Source organism: Babylonia areolata, chromosome 7, assembly GCF_041734735.1.
Source record: "Babylonia areolata isolate BAREFJ2019XMU chromosome 7, ASM4173473v1, whole genome shotgun sequence".
Lineage (NCBI taxonomy): Eukaryota > Metazoa > Mollusca > Gastropoda > Neogastropoda > Buccinidae > Babylonia > Babylonia areolata.
In genome coordinates, this window is record NC_134882.1 from 43,948,619 (window position 1) to 43,967,046 (window position 18,428).

The 18,428-nt window shown below is 42.1% G+C and overlaps 1 protein-coding gene across 2 annotated transcripts; it reads right to left on the reverse strand.

The window, feature by feature from the left end:
• Positions 1 to 641: 641 nt before the first annotated feature.
• Positions 642 to 18,381, reverse strand: LOC143284064 (magnesium transporter NIPA2-like). Of its 2 annotated transcripts, none has more exons than XM_076590677.1 (6): positions 18,282 to 18,381; positions 13,115 to 13,334; positions 11,517 to 11,573; positions 10,518 to 10,608; positions 8,389 to 8,549; positions 642 to 6,366 (listed from the first exon to the last, which is right to left on the reverse strand). In XM_076590677.1, exons 2-6 carry the CDS (start codon positions 13,233 to 13,235, stop codon positions 5,729 to 5,731), a joined length of 1,068 nt encoding a protein of 355 aa, XP_076446792.1. In that variant the 5' UTR covers positions 13,236 to 13,334; positions 18,282 to 18,381; the 3' UTR covers positions 642 to 5,728. The 2 variants fall into 2 exon arrangements, with proteins under 2 accessions (XP_076446792.1, XP_076446791.1); XM_076590676.1 differs by lacking the exon at positions 18,282 to 18,381 and adding an exon at positions 14,432 to 14,728.
• Positions 18,382 to 18,428: the final 47 nt, after the last annotated feature.

Here is an 18,428-nt window from a genome sequence, read left to right on the forward strand (position 1 = left end):
ACACACACACACACACACACACACACACAAACAAACACACACACACACAAACATGCACACATACATACACACTCAGAGGCATCATTTGATAAATCAGCCGTGAAAACATCGTTCATGTTGGTGGATATTATTCTCGAGAGTGAATATTCCTGTAAACATGTAGACAATTTTCCACGTAGGGTACATTGGGTGTGTGGTCAGGGTAATGTTCCACACGGGGTATGTTGGGTGTGTGGTCAGGGTAATGTTCCACATGGGGTATGTTGGGTGTGTGGTCAGGGTAATTTTCCACACGGGGTATGTTGGGTGTGTAGTCAGGGTAATGTTCCACATGGGGTATGTTGGGTGTGTGGTCAGGGTAATGTTCCACATGGGGTATGTTGGGTGTGTGGTCAGGGTAATGTTCCACATGGGGTATGTTGGGTGTGTGGTCAGGGTAATGTTCCACATGGGGTATGTTGGGTGTGTAGTCAGGGTAATTTTCCACATGGGGTATGTTGGGTGTGTGGTCAGGATAATGTTCCACATGGGGTATGATGGGTGTGTGGTCAGGGTAATATTCCACACTGGGTATGTTGGGTGTGTGGTCAGAGTAATGTTCCACATGGGGTATGGTGGGTGTGTGGTCAGGGTAATATTCCACATGGGGTATGTTGGGTGTGTGGTCAGGGTTATGTTCCACATAGGGTATGTTGGGTGTGTAGTCAGGGTAACGTTTCACATGGGGTATGTTGGGTGTGTGGTCAGGGTAATGTTCCACATGGGGTATGTTGGGTGTGTGTGGTCAGGGTAATTTTCCACATGGGGTATGTTGGGTGTGTGGTCAGGGTAATTTTCCACATGGGGTATGTTGGGTGTGTGGTCAGGGTAATTTTCCACATGGGGTATGTTGGGTGTGTGGTCAGGGTAATTTTCCACATGGGGTATGTTGGGTGTGTGGTCAGGGTAATGTTCCACATTGGGTATGTTGGGTGTGTAGTCAGGGTAACGTTTCACATGGGGTATGTTGGGTGTGTGGTCAGGGTAATGTTCCACATGGGGTATGTTGGGTGTGTGGTCAGGGTAACGTTCCACATGGGGTATGTTGGGTGTGTGGTCAGGGTAATTTTCCACATGGGGTATGTTGGGTGTGTGGTCAGGGTAATGTTCCACATGGTGTATGTTGGGTGTGTGTTCTGGTGGTCAGGGTGAACCAGGGATGCGTGACTGATGTTAATGTTCATGATATTTCATCCTCTTAAATCCATGGTCTATGTCCACTTAAGCTATGTTCTTTTGTTGTGCCATTGTTATCATGATCATATTTGACCCAATTTTCTATATGCTCCTTGAGGGAAATGAATTACACTATTGAACTGAACTGAATGGAACTGGTATGTTTAACTACTGTGCTGTTACACGTTTGATAGAATGTGGAATATATGTTATGACCCTTGTGTTCAAATGTCTGAACTGACAAATGGATAAATAATGATGCAATTTATCAAAATAACCAACCAAATAATGCCCACACTGTTAGTAGAAAAAATGTTAGCTCAAACTGCATACATCCACCAACAAATCAATCATACAATAGTATCAAATACCAATTGATTCACCAAGCTCATATGTCCCTCAATGGTCATAATTTAAACACTTGATAAAATTTTAAATACTTACAAAACTTTCAACCCTCAACATCAAATAAGGTAATCTCCATTCTGGTGATATGTCTAATTTGTACAAATATTTACAGAACTGTTACGATTTTTTTTTCTTTTTTGTTTTGCTATGTTGTTTTGAGTGTGCTGATTATCTTACACATTGTGTAATTATGATTTTTTTGCAGCGGTCATTTTCTAGCATCATGATAATTTCATATCAAGTTGATATTTCACAATGTTAAAATAATCAACACACTTTAAACAGCACAACAAATTTACAGCACTGTGCAGTTTCAGCTCTCTCTTTTCAACTGGTGTACATGGTGAACACACACACACACACACACACACACACACACACACACACACAACACACACTGTACCCTCTATCTTCCCAGAACAATTCTTGTGCTCACATCCTCCAGCCAAAATCATTGAACAAGCAATGCAACCTTTCCTGATAAAGACTTTCTATTCAGATTCCTTTTCATAATGACTCCTGAAAGCTGTCACAGAGAGAATGACAGACAGACAGAGAGAGACAGAGACAGAGAGAGAGACAGAGAGAGTGTGTGTGTGTGTGTGTGAGGGGCTTCAGGGGGCAGTGCATGTGCAAGCATACATGTATGTGTGTGTGTGTCTGCATGTGAGGGTGTGTGAGTGACAGTGTGTATGCACATGCGCACGTCTGTGTGCGGATGTGCCTGTCCATATATGTGTCTCTGCATATGCGCAATCAAAAGTGCTGGTGGCTGTGAGAGAGAGAAAGAGAGAGAAAAAAAGAGAGGCTATGTACAGAAGGGGTCGTAAAGGAGGAAAGGGTGGAAGGGGAAAAGGCAGAGGTCAGGACAGACATGAAGGCAAAGGTAAACCCCTGTATGCTGTGCTGAGACTGGAACACAATTCTGGCATTACAAGAATGGCATCTCTTTGTCACCATAGCACTAAAAAAACCATCTATACTGATGCAAACAATTATACACTGGACCTTACACTGCCACCCTTCAAAACTCTAGCAGTGAGATCAAAACCTCTTTCTAAAGCTTTAGGCACAATTCCACTGGTTCCATGCCTGAATATAATTTTTAAAAAAATTACTCTAAAAAAATAATTTTCTATATCACAGGCTCTTCTCTAAATCCCAAAGTTAAAGACAACAGTACACCCACCCCTTCTTAAATCAACTCACAAGACTAAACATCAAAATCAGGAAACAAGTTCATTTTAAATTAAATGAGCAACTTATTCCCAAGTATGAAGATGAAGTAACTTTCAGACATCCAACATGACAGGCTATGGGAATATAGCAATGTGTACCCAATGCTTATGTTCTCTCAGTAAGCATACAATAAACTATGTATCAATGTACAGTGTGAATCTAACAATGAAATGCTGTGCTGTATAATAAAAAAAACAAAAAAATTAGCTGTAATTCAGTACTGACATCAGAATGTATGTACAAAACAATAGCAAACAATACTCACATTCATTAAATGTATTTAGACACATACAAGTATACTGATTCATTTCAAAGAAATCAAACTGGTGTTGCTGATGTTGCATAATTCAAGCATTATGAGTTCAAAATTTTCAGGGAAAAAAAATGTTTCCAGACTCTCCCAAACATGTGACAAGAAAAAAACCAATCTCATACAAAGTCTGTTCCAGTAAAAGTAACTGACGACCGTCATGTATTACATTTCTCACTTTCTTAACGGCATCAAATCTCAATAATGGATATGCTGACAGAGGGTGTTTCCACAGAATTAAACTTTTTAGAAAATTTAATGTGAGATCCCTCCCCCCAGAATATAAGAAACTAAGTTGTTCTTCAGCGTGTATATCAGCCAAGCACATTTTAGGTGCTGTTTGATTTGATTTCACTCGAAAAAAAGTAATACTAACAGTAATACTTTCAGGTCACTGATATCAAGATCTGATTTTGAAATAAAATGCTGTATTTTTAAAAACAGTTTTTCTTTCCTTCAACTATTCTGTTTCACCAAACTACTTCTGAAAGAGTAATCATTAAATTTTGAATAGTCTTTGTGAAGATCTAATTCTTTCATCAGTTGTAAGGTAATGATAAAAATAGACAAACAAGCATGAACGAACAATACATTCTTTTCAAATCAAGTTTTGAGATGAATGGATTTTTTCTCTATTCTAAGAAAGCTTAACACTATTTACCAGTTAAAAGAGGAAGCTTTAATTTATCAACAAAATACTGATAAGCCCAAAAGATGTGAGACTCTTGAAGTCATTAAGTATTCTGTCAAAAGAAAAGCCCATTCAATCAAATCATTAGCCATTTCAGAGACTGTACGTTCCGGACAAATAACAAGCAAAATCTAATACACAGAACCTTTCCTTTTTCTAGTCTAGAATCAACACACAAGCCTATCCCCCACCATCCCCATTCAAATATTTAGGGAAAATATTTTCAGCTGTTGTCGTTGTGTTTCGCTCAAGAGAAGCGTCTTAGAAGTATAGACAAAAGGCACATCCAGAAGCAAAGGCAAATTTCCGCAGTCGCTGCCTTCAAAAAAGTTTCCTCTAACACAACATATCCACTTTTCTGTCTTCTGAGGCTGCTGAACAATGACCATATGATAAACGCCTGGGTATTGCCTGTGAGGGGAACATACATACAGTTCCGTATGTGAGGGGAACACACATACAATCTCCGTATTATGCATGTAAGGTTTGCACAGATGCTGGCTGCATCATCATATGATGTAGTATCCTTCACTGATGACCTGATTCTATACATTTCCTCATCACAAGAAATGTGGTATCTCTGACTGATGAACTAATTCCATACATTTCTTTATCAGCTGTTCTTGACATGACAGTGCGAACTTGACTGTGCTTTAGAAAGAGAAACATTACTTGTGCAGATTTTCTATACCAGCAAGTGACAAATGTACATATATATATGTGTATAATGTGTGTGTATACGTATGTATATGTATATATGGATATGCTGAAGTGTGAACACACACACACACACACATATATATATACATGTGTGAAGTTGTTAGCAGACATGGACAAAAGGAGCTTGACGTGGTAACACTATATGATAACTGATATGAAAAATATGCAATGTAACACTTACACACTGAGACTCAGACATATCATGAAAGACGAAAATGAAAAAGACAGGTAACAGGACAGACAAGACCTCTGTGTGTGTGTGTGTGTGTGTGTGTGTGTGTGTGTGTGTGTGAGTGTGAGTGTAAATGTGAGTGTGTGAGACAGAAAGAAAAGCTGCATTTCATGGCAGATCTCCCTTAAAAAACAAAACGAAAAACCACCACCAACCAACAGTACTGTTCACACTTCATCAATTCTGCCATTAAAGACTTCCTCCACTGGGCTGTTTTTTTGCTTACAAACTCACTAAAATGGCATAGATCTACTTTCAAACACAAATACTGCATTTTCGTCTTCAAGACAAGTCCACATCTGATACTGAACATGCATCCTGCTAATGACACTAACTAATTTCCATAAGAAATAAACCTTGACATCTGGCACTTTGGCAGAAACCTGACATTGTAAACAAATACTAATGACAGAAGTTGTACCCGACTGATAAGCTGTTTCTGATGATTTATCACAACAGCCATCAATGAAAGACCAGTTTCTGTGTCAGACTAATTGTCATGATAATTTTATGAGTAATATATTCCTTGTGAATACAAAGTGCCATGGCTTTATTCAAGAACGTTTTGTTGCAAAGTTGTGTGTGTGTGTGTGTGTGTGCGCGCGCACGTGTGTGTGCATGTGTATTACTGTATGTGTGTGTACATGCATGTGCGTCTCCTCGTTTGTGTGAATACATGTGTGCACATGCAGTGCTTGCCTGTGTATGTCTCTGTTTGTGTATTTGTGTGTATATGTGTGCATATGCATGTGTGTGAGTGTGTGCTTTTTTTTTTTTTTTTAATAAACAAAGATTACATCCTGACACAGAATCACTGCTGTACAGTCATTAGTCTGCTCAACATCTGGATTACCTTGAGCAGGCGGTGGTTACTAAAAGGAACAGGCATACAGTCAATATAGATAAGACATCATCAAAGCCCATTGGGACCGTCACGATACACTGACACCACCTCAGACGGAACACTCTCCGCCGGACCGTTCTTCAGCAGAAAGGTGTGATCATCGCTCAACGTCAGACAGTTGTTGTTGTCTGAGGAGGAGGAGCCGCTCGCACTGTTGTTCAACCCAGGCAAACTCCTCAGGCTGATGTCAAAGTCTTTAAAGGCGTTCAGCAGAAAGATGCCGCAGATGACGGTGAGGAAGCCGCACAGGTCCCCGAGAATGTCCTGAATGCCCATGCTGCTCCACTCCTTGAAGAGGATCATGGACGCCACCATGACCAGGGAGGTGAAGAACACGTAGTAAATGGGCGTCACCACGGCCGTGTTGAAGGTGTCCAAGGCACGGTTGAGGTAGTTGAGCTGGATGAGGATGCAGGTAACCACCACGAAGAGCAGAATGTAGAACATCCAGTTGGTGAACTGGTTGATGCCTGCAAAGGTCTCCTTTAGACCCACCCCCACCCCCTTGCAGCCCATGACTGTGAAGGAGCCCAGGCCAGAGCAGATGGTGATGTAGATCAGGACGTTCTTGTTGCCATAGCGAGGAGCCGTGTGGATCATGAGGAAGATGGACAGAATGACCACCAGGGCAGCATACACGACAAACGCTGAAAATGGAAAACACTGGGATGGAAGGGACTGTTTGCGAAACCACAAGATATACAAGGTTTGTTAGTGTACATGTTCAGGTGTTTATGTAGCGATTTGTAAAACTATAATATATACAAGATTTGAAGTGCACATGGTCAGGTGTTCTTGTTGGGATTCCTGAAACCACATGATATACAAGATTTGAAGTGTACATGCTCAGGTGTTTCTGTTGGGATTTTGAAATCACAAGATAAAGAAGGTTTGTCGTGTTCACACTGAGGTGGTTCTGTTGAGGTTTTACTTTGGTTTTGGTATGCACAGTTCTTTCCATCATCAAGAAAGGATAATTTTTTCTTCAACTATAGTTCAACATGCTTTTCTCGATCTTTGTGAGCAGCCCTGAAATGGTCCCTTAGTGGTGAGCAATGCCATAAGCAACATGATTTGATGTGAATTGTGTGTGTGATGGGTGTCCATTGTTCTTGTTCTTGTTCCTAATAGTCCAGCAGACTGCACAGGGCCATATCAGGACTGTCAAACCATACAAATGCTCAACCGCATCAACACAAATCTATCACATCTACATATAAACACTAAGACAAACCCACAAAACATAGTTCATGACACAGTATCCCAACCATTTAGCTCCTTATGGCAAATAAGACCAGGCCATGCTGAGGACGCCAGCCATTCCGCTTAACGGTGATTTATCATCCCCAGATTACAAACATTCATAAAAAGGGAAAAAACAATACTTCAAAGTTAAACAAAAAATACATTAAAAAAGTCAAATAACACTGCAGAATGGGCAACTAGTGCCCATCCTAGTGTTTACATCTCACTACCTAATCACCAGAGCAAAACAGCACAGATAGTACATCATAGACTGCGGAAAAGAGAAAAAAAGTGTCAAGGCTTGCATGAAAAAAGGAAGGGGAATGGACCAGGAAGGCAGAAAAAGCAGACAACAGTAAAAAGAAAAAAAGGCAGAAACAAAGACAGTGATAGGAAAGAGGATTTTTTTTCTAGCACAGAATTTCCAGAAGGCGGGGATGCTATTTATACTGAAAGACCCCCGGCATCCCTGCAGGTGGAGATGGGTGTCCATATGGAACACAGTGAACGGTGTTTGTTTGTGCTTTTGAGTACATAATACAACATATTCATCTGTATTCTTGTGCAATTTCATATCTGTGAACGTGTGTATGTGTGTGCATGCATGCAATGTATGTGTATGTGTTTGTGCATGCATGTGTGTGTATATGATTACTATGTGTGCACACAGACACCACACACTGCTCCTGACAGTCTCTGTTCAGCCAACGTGGCCCTCACATGGTCCATACTGTATCCCACCCCCTCCCCTTCCTCCAAACAAATGCTGTCTCCAGGCACTCATACACACACACACACATGCACACAAACACACACACACACACACACGCAGACACACACACACACATACACATGCACCCCCCACCCTAACCCCCCACATCCCCTCCTCACACACACACACCCTCACACACCCATCCCTTCCCCCCACACCCCCTCCTCACACACACACACACCCTCACACACACACACCCATCCCCTTCCCCCCACACCCCCTCCTTACACACACACACACACCCTCACACACCCATCCCCTTCCCCCCACACCCCCTCCTCACACACACACACACCCTCACACACACACCCATCCCCTTCCCCCCACCTCACACACACACACACACCCTCACACACACACCCATCCCCTTCCCCCCCACACCCCCTCCTCACACACACACACCCTCACACACACACCCATCCCCTTCCCCCCACCTCACACACACACACACACACCCTCACACACACACCCATCCCCTTCCCCCCCACACCCCCTCCTCACACACACACACCCTCACACACACACCCATCCCCTTCCCTCCACACCTCCTCCTCACACACACACACCCTCACACACACACACACATCCCCTTCCCCCCACACCCCCTCCTCACACACACACACCACCCCATCCAGCCAACACCTGGCCTCACCTGGCTCAGCCACCATGGCCTTGAGGTCCTCCATGGAGCCCACCTCCTGCTCTTTAGGGGAGTGGATGACCATGATGGTGGAGCCCAGCACGCACAGCAGGCACCCCACCTTGCCCAGCAGGTTCAGCCTCTCCTTCAGGACCCTGGAGGCCAGCACGGCACTGAAACCACATCACCCTTAATTCAGCTGTTAGAGTCAACATGGTGAAACCACACCTTCCTGATCTGTTAAAGAGTCACCACACCATGCTCATCTGTTAGAGTCACCATGCTCATCTGTTAGAGTCACCATGCTCATCTGTTAGTCACCACGCTCATCTGTTAGAGTCACCACGCTCATCTGTTAGAGTCACCAGTCACCACGCTCATCTGTTAGAGTCACCAGTCACCACGCTCATCTGTTAGAGTCACCACGCTCATCTGTTAGAGTCACCACACCATGCTGATCTGTTAGAGTCACCACACCACATTCATCTGTAAAAGTCCTCATGCTGACCTGTTAGAGTCACCACACCACACATCTGTTAGAGTCACCACACCACACTCATCTGTAAGAGTCCTCATGCTGACCTGTTAGAGTCATCACACCACGCTGATCTGTTAGAGTCCTCATGCTGACCTGTTAGAGTCACCACACCACACTGATCTGTTAGAGTCCTCATGCTCATCTGTTAGAGTCACACACAACACGCTGATCTGTTAGAGTCCTCATGCTGACCTGTTAGAGTCACCACACCACACTGATCTGTTAGAGTCACCACACCACACTGATCTGTTAGAGTCCTCATGCTGACCTGTTAGAGTCACCACACTCATCTGTTAGAGTCACCACACCACACTGATCTGTTAGAGTCCTCATGCTGACCTGTTAGAGTCACCACACCACGCTGATCTGTTAGAGTCCTCATGCTGACCTGTTAGAGTCACCACACTCATCTGTTAGAGTCACCACACCACACTGATCTGTTAGAGTCCTCATGCTGACCTGTTAGAGTCACCACACCACACTGATCTGTTAGAGTCACCACACCACACTGATCTGTTAGAGTCCTCATGCTGACCTGTTAGAGTCACCACACCACACTGATCTGTTAGAGTCACCACACCACACTGATCTGTTAGAGTCCTCATGCTGACCTGTTAGAGTCACCACACTCATCTGTTAGTCACCACACCACGCTGATCTGTTAGAGTCCTCATGCTGACCTGTTAGAGTCACCACACTCATCTGTTAGAGTCACCACACCACACTGATCTGTTAGAGTCACCACACTCATCTGTTAGAGTCACCAGTCACCACACTCATCTGTTAGAGTCACCAAACTGATCTGTCAGAGTCACCACGCTGATCTGTTAGAGTCACCACACTGCAACCACACCGTACTGCCTGCACCTGTTAGTGCCATCACTGATGACATGACACCAGCAGTAAGCTTCACACAGATGCTACTGTTGCATTCAGTCATAACTCACCAAGCTGTGGCTCTCAACACTGCAATGCCTGGGCTCCACACTTATCACGTAACGTTTATTGTTTCCAAAATTCCTGAAGATCTCAGCATCTTCCGACACTGTAGAGTGGGAACGCAACCACCCAGGATGCAAGACGCTCTGACCCCACGGGACTGAATCCCACACTCACCAGTGTTTTCTCCCCCTCCACAAGACTTTGAGTGGTGGTATGGACGCTAGTCATTCAGATGAGATGATAAACCCGAGGTCCCGTGCACAGCATTTGCTTAATGCATGTTAAAGAACCCACAGCAACAAAAAGGTTGCCCCAAGCAAAATTCTATAATAAAAAATCATTATAATATACATGTGTACTTGTGCACGTGATTGAAAGCCTGGCTGAATGACTAAAGAAACCAATGATAAGCACCTAATGGCAGCTGTCAGTCAGCTCCACACTAATGGGCAGCCTGTCGTGCAAATGACTGTGTTTGTAAAGCACACAAAGCTTGGTCTCTGATCCAACTCGGGCGTTATACAAATATTGATAACAACAACACACACAAACGCAAACAGAACCATCAATCACAATCAATATGACAGATCCTCCCAAATCCCCACGAGTACATTTCAAAAGGGTGCCAGAAAAGAATCCCCCATGACACACAGAAACTCACCTGACCAGAACACTGAGTGCTCCAAGGGGGGTCACCAAGGTGGCTGGTGCGAAGGCATAGGCAGCAAAGTTAGCAAACTCACCCAGGGTCACTGTAAACATCACACACACAACTAAATTATATATCATACAGCTACATTATCACTACTGATTATCACTGTGTTGGTAATGGGGATATGTATCCACTATTATAAATTATTATTATTATATAAATTATTATAAAGACAGATGAGGGGAGGGAGAGAGAGAATGACAGAGAGAGAGAGGGGGGGGAAGAGACGGGAAAGAGAGAGAGATAATGAGACTGACAAACAGAGAAAAAAGGAGGGAGACGGGGGTAAGAGAACGCGAGAATTTTATTGTATGGGCCATATGACCCGTTACAACTGATTGTGCTGACAATGTTAGAGTGAACTGTTGTTATAGTATACTATGAACATAATAAACAATGTCAAATAAATCTTCAAAAGAAAAAGGAGGAGGTCGGAGAGAGAGAATGAGACAGATTGACAGAGAAAAAAGGGGGGAGAGGGGGGAAAGAGAGAGAATGAGACAGATTGACAGAGAAAAAAGGGGGGAGAGGGGGGAAAGAGAGAGAATGAGACAGATTGACAGAGAAAAAAGGGGGGAGAGGGGGGAAAGAGAGAGAATGAGACAGAAAGAAAGACAGGTTAAAAAAAAAAAAAAAAAAAAAGGAGAGGGGGAAAAGAGAGAGAATGAGACAGACAGACAGAGAGAGAATTGTAATCTCTCTCTCTCTCTCTCTCTCTCTCTCTCACACACACACACACACATACAGTCACACACTGGGAGACTCACTATCATATACAAACAAAGACACGTAATGACGTACACGCATACATCCTACACACATTCAAGTATGCACACAAGCGCACAAAATCACACATACAGTCAGGCTCTCTCCCTCTCTCTCTCAAACCCACACCCACACCAAGACAGCTTCAGAAAACTACAGGACGGACAAAGGAAAGTGACTTACTGAGAATCATGCCTGCCCACCACATCCATTCCTTGAGGTAGCCATAGCCGCCCTGCCCTGTCACACAACAAAACACACTGTGATTACTGCTCTCTGTCCTGCTCATGTTCTGCCTGTGGATACAGCCATTTCAAAGGTACCAGATGCCTTCATCCAATCATTCTGACTTTCCACATCAGAAGATAAACAAAGGTCCAAAGTGTGACATGCATTTTTGAAAGTAATACACTGATGTTTTCATCCGATGATTCTGACTTTCCAGATGAGATGATAAACAAAGGTCCCAAGTACAACATGCACTTTGAACATGTAAAAGAACCCACAGCAGCAAGAAAGTTATCAATGGCAAATTTCTGAAGAAAAATCCACTTTCACAGTGAAACAAATTATACATCGGCATTCAGAAAAAAAAAGAGAAGAGAAGAAGGTTAGTACCACATTGTGGCAACATGCTCTCCCTGAACTTTATACCAAGAAATCTGATGTGACAAAAACTAATGCAATTCAATATCATATCATAATCCAATACAATTACATGACGGATGGGTGTGTGTGTTGCCATGCATGTGTCAATAGGAAGATAACTCCAAAGAAGATGAGTCACATGGGGTACACAAATATAACTGCTGAATACAGTTGCTTAGCAACTGATTGGATCTTCAAAACCAGCACAACAGATGGTCTATATAACAGAAGTGAGACACAATCTGACCTTGAGTCTATAGTATAATAGAAAAACACTACTGAAACACAATCGGATTGGATAGATCTGCAATAATGCCTGGTCTATAATATAAATATAAAAACAGTACTGAAACACAATCAGATAAGACAGATCTGCTGTTAGACAGCTGATAAGACAGCACTGCTGTACCAGCTGGTCTGTAGCACAAATAGTAATCAGTACTGAAACACAATGGGACTGGACAGCACTGCCATACTGGCTGGTCAGCCGTACAAATATTTATCAGAACTGAATCAAAATCAGACTGGACAGCAGTTCCATACCAGCTGGTCTGCAGCACAAATAGTTATCAGTACTGAAACACAATGGGACTGGACAGCACTGCAAGTGGAGTGATGGCCTAGAGGTAACGCATCTACCTAGGAAGTGAAAGAATCTGAGCATGCTGGTTCAAATCACGGCTCAGCCACTGATATTTTCTCCCCCTCTATTAGACCTTCAGTGGTGGTCTGGACGCTAGTCATTTGGATGAGACGATAAGCCAAGGTCCCGTGTGGAGCATGCACTTAGTGCACATAAAAGAACCCACAGCAACAAAAGGGTTGTTCCTGGCAAAATTCTGTAGAAAAATCCACTTTGACAGGAAAAACAAATCAAACTGCACACAGGAAAATATACCAAAAAATGGGTGGCGCTGTAGTGTAGTGACGCACTCTCCCTGGGGAGAGCAGCCCAAATTTTACACAGAGAAATCTGTTGTTATAAAAAGAAATACAAATACAAATAGTGGACGGTCAGCAGTACAAATTATCAGAACTGAATCAAAATCAGACTGGACAGCACTTCCATACCGGCTGGTCTGCAGCACAAATATCTATCAGAACTGAATCACAATGGGACTGGACAACCTTACCAGCCCTGGTGGCAGACAGTTTCGCCAGTCGCAGCAGCCCCAGCTTCTTGAAGATGAAGGAGGTGCCAATGAAGAGACTGGAGGAGATGGCCAAGAAGAGACCGATGTAGAAATCCTCCATTGCTTGGGCAGCAGAGTCTTGATCAGGACGCTCGGTTGTGCTGGCACCCACTGAAGTTGTGCAGTTCAGGCAACCCGCATAAATTCTGCTACTGGACAGCTGTTGGTGTCACAAACAAAGTCAGATCATGAGCTGGACCTTAAGACCAATTCATTCATCACAAAGTGGGAAACATATGGCTCATGCCAGACTGCTGCTGTTATGAAATGATGGATCACAATTATAAAAAATAACCAAAAAGTTTTCAAAATGTTTTGATTATTCTACTAAAAAGTTAAGTAGTCATAGTTACATGCATGTTTGTTATAGAATATCATTAAGCAAAGGTCTGTATAAAAATAAAAACAAACATGCATGCAAGAAAATACATCTCTTTCTGTGTGTATGTATGCATATGTGAATATGTAAGTACGAATGTGCATGTCTCTGTGTGTGTGTGTGTGTGTGTGTGTGTTCATCAAAAGTATAAATGCTTGACGTTCTACACTGCAAACTGTAAAACTGACTTTGCGGGCCTGTCAGTTGAAAACTGGAGACAAATACGACTGGTGTTGCATAATCTCTTAGGAAAATGTACACGTCGAAAGAGCGCCCATGACATGTGCAAGAACAAGTCCAATGTCTGATAATTCATGATTTTTGCTGCCATGTGTGTGTGTGTGTGTGTGTGTGTGTGTGTGTGTAAGCCTGTTCAGGAACGGCAGTCTCTCCCACACTTTGCACAGATGAAGTCTGATGCTGGTCTGTCAGTCAGAATTTGGGCCATCCTTCTTTGCCATTTCATCTTTAACTGTTGGGCAGGTGTCTCTTTGGACCTCTACTTTGAACTTGTAGTAGCTTTAGGCCTTTCTGTACTGTCTCTTTGAACTTGTAGAGGCCTTTCTGTACTGTCCTCCTCCAGTATGATCAATCACAGGCTACAGCTTCCGAAGTGTCTGGGGTTGATGCCCGTGGTCTTCAATATCAGGTCTAATTTGCAGACATCTTTGTAGCACTGCAGGGTGCTTTCCCTGGGCCAGCTCTCTATACAGGAGGTCTCTAGTGTGGGTATTCGCCCGTCATCCATTCACATGATGTGTCCCAGCCAGCACATGAATCTTTGCTTCAGGAGGGTGTACATGCTGACACTAACAAAAACTAACATTCACAAACTCAAACTGCTCAAACAAGACATGCTGAATTCATCGTGTACATACCTCCATTTTCATCAGTGCCGAATGAATCAGAAATCAACACGATAAGGTGACCATGACACAAATCCCAACACTGTTGTTGACTTGTTCCTTCACACCACTACACTTTCTATACAGTGCACAGATGACAAGGCTATTCGTGTTACAAGTTCAAATCTATCTATTGACCAAACCAGTAACAGCTTTGCACAGCGGGTTGAGTATTCAGCATACGGTGATTCAACCCAAAGGAGTCAACTAAAATTATTTCTCAAATGGAAAAGATGCAATCTATAACTAAGAAATATAACTAATCGACTGTCTCCAACAGTCGAAGTCCCAGCAGGAAACCTAACTGCGCATGAGACAAAGAAGACACTGGCCCAAAACAGAGATACTGTATCTCTTCAGTTTCTGACCCTCAAGGACTAAAGGAGATAGCTAACTTCAGATAAGGCACAGCCATCCTTTTTTCTGTTTTGGGAAAAACGTGAGTTTCCATAATGATTAAACTTACTTTCTCACTTACCTCCCACTAGGAGACCTAGGTCACCAACATAACATGATTTCCCATACTGATTAAACCTAATTTCTCTCTTACCTCCTTCTAAGAGACTAGATCACTAACATTACTGATTATGTATTCAGAATGTGAGAAATAATACCAAACATACATAGAATTACATGTTTACAATTTTACATACATAGAATTACATGTTTACAATTTTATCTATTAAAAAACAGCAGGCATGGGTGATGACTGATACTGCGTTTATGAATTAAAGTGTATAGTTCCAACACTGAATGATTTTAACACTATTCTAAAATATTCTGTTGTGAGTTTTTTGACATTGAATTACAGGTAAACGGAAAGCCATGTTTTCCCAGTTTATGCTGAACATGCAAATGTGTGTGTGTGTGTGTGTGTGTGTGTGTGTGTGTGTGTGTGCGCGCGCGCGCGTTTATGGAGCTTCCAAAAGGGACAAAAGGGAAACAACTTATTCATGACCAATATACTGCCTCACACAAAATTCGGACAAAAAAACATTACACATATAGAAATATATATACATATGTGTGTGTGTGTGTGTGTGTGTGTGTGTGTGTGTGTGTGTGTGTGTGTGTGTTATGAAAAGAAATTCAACAGGAACATATTTTTACCACTGCGCTGGAGTCAGTTAATAATAATAATTGTTATTGACCCATTTACTGCCAGGAAAACATAACTCCTGCTGCAGGGACTCTGCAAAGGAATTTTCCATAAAAACGGGTATAAATTAACAAAAAAAATACTACAGGCTATTTTTGTTGTTGTAAAAAACATGTAAACCAAATGTTTTCCTGAACCACTTTTTTTTAGCCACTCAGACAATGAAGTGAATTTAGCAATGTAATTTTATATTTCTTGATTACACAAAACATAGCTATATCATTGTGAATGTTTCAACAAAAGTCAAAATAGCAACTAAAACAAGGATGCAAACACAAAAAACCCAATGAATGAAGTTCTAGTATCCAAGGTGTTTGTTACTGAATTAAAATAACAATCAAAACTATACTCATTTTTGTACAAACTGTGTGTTATAATCAAAATTCCTACCCCCCCCCCCCCCCCCCTCTTCTTCCTCATCCCCACCCCCTCTCCAATCCGCTTCCTCTCACATGCTTTCCTCATCCTTGTCAAGCTCAATAGACTTATAGATTTATAACTGGGTGGTTGTGCTTGCCTCTTCCCCATCTCACGCACACACCCTTGACCTGCCACCCACCCCGCCCCCTCCAGGCTACACACAGTGTGGCTCAACCGGATTACATAAACACTAGCACAAATAGACTCGCTAACAAAACAGACTTTTGTTTAACTGTTCTGCCTAGAACAGAAATGCTTACGGAAAAGGTAAGTTTTCAGATCTGACTTAAGGCATGTAGATCAGTGGCATTTCTAAGAGTCGTTGGTAGAGAATTCTAAACTAGAACTTGAGCTCTGAAAGGCCTACTTCCAGAACATTTAATTTCCTTGAACACAGCCTAAGGCATGAGTGATTTTGACTACTTGTTCATTTCATATTCTGATCTGGTTGGCAGCTGGTCAATGCTTTAAGCCACAGATCACACCATATACCATACTGGGACAGTGTTCTTGTTTATTCATGATTGAAATATAGTCATCATGTGGGTTTAACCACAGTCATGACACTATGTGTGTGTGTCTATAAATATATATATATATATATATATATATATATATATATATATATACAGAGAGAGAGAGAGAGAGAGAGAGATGTATAACACACACACACACACACACACACACACACACACACACACACACACACATTATATATATTTCTGGCAGAAGGAAAATTAGGCAAGGTTAACTTGTCATGTAGACAATATGAATATAGATGCAACTGCAGTATGATGGGTTAGTCCATCATGTAGGCTGTGAACATGATAACACACTAACAGCTTACTGGAACTTGTGGAAGATGTTTATACAAATATAGGTTTTGCACAAAGTCCTAAGCATTACATAATGACAAGTCAAAATGTAATCTTGACCCATGAAGGGATCAAGACTTACCTGAGTGAAAGTTTAAGTAAAACAGCACAGCAAAAACATTTTTCTTTAACCAGACAGAAAGTATATATATACATATATATATATATATATATATATATATATGTCTTTATCAGTATGTCTATGCGCATGCATGTGCATGTGTACACAGTATATCACTGTACATATGAGCAGCGTGTGTGTGTGCCTACCTGTGCCACACCTATTTACATCATGCTCTCTTTCAGACAGTATCAAAGAGGATAACCGTGACCCATTTGGCATAAAGTGCAGAAGATTGAGTACCATTTAATTAAAATTTTACCTGCAGGAAATAGCCGATACCCATGTTTGATAAAATGCAAGCATGCTTTACTAAAATCACGTAGGAGAAATATTTTAGGACTTGTTCCACCCCCTTCATCACTCCATCCCTCCTTTCCTGCCCTTAATCCACGGATAGTTTTTCTTTCAGTTCAACTCTGGGTCAACTACAGAGCTATACTCAGCCTCCTGTTCCACTCTCTCACTTTTTTCTAGCTTTACAACTAATACTACCATACCTTCTCTCTGCAAATCGTCAGTTCTCTGTTTCAATCTTGTCAAGCTAACCATCTGACAAGGTTTTGCCACACCTAACACTGCATTCATCATCAACAATGACTTGCAAAACTTCTGCAACATCTGGGGCAGCAATATCACAAACATTTTTCTGTTTATTTGTTGTTGTTTTTTTGTAACACACTGCTGTTTAGACCCACTATAATAGGGCTATGTTGTGTTTTGTCATCCGCTATTTTGAAAGTGTCATCTGAACAGAGTACTTCAGATAAAATCCTTGAATGACTATAGAAAGCTCGACTGGAAGATGCTCCTCATGAATAATCGATGGAGGTAAATTCATGGGGTGATGCCTGTATATGTACGGCCTTGACAAACTGTGAAGCATTTTAGTAGACTTATGTGTGTTGTGTGTGTGTGTGTGTGTGTGTGTGTGTATGAGACAGACAGACACAGAGAAAGAGAGAGAGAAAGAGAGAGTGAGAGAGACTCTGTGTGTGTGTGTGTGTGTGTGTGTGTGTGTGTGTGTTAAACATTCAACGATGGATATGTAGCACCACAATGCGATGTCCTGGGAGTCTGATTAGCCCGATTTTCGCTTTTGCACCTTTAATATTTTTAAACACACACACACACATGATAAAATGGAACGAAGCTTTTGTGTTCAGAACCTTAGCCGTTAACTAGTTGATCCTTTAACAGTATTTCTACTGGTCCTAAGCAGTAAAATTAAGACAAAAGGTCACTGACCTGTGATGTTGTATTGCTCGTATATTAGTCAGAACCAACTGACAACAGCCACTTGAAGTTGACTCATATGAACGTGGTTCCTCTCACTTTCTGAATGTTATTGTGCTCGCGTCATCTACTTTCTCAGCAACACATAAACTGTGACGT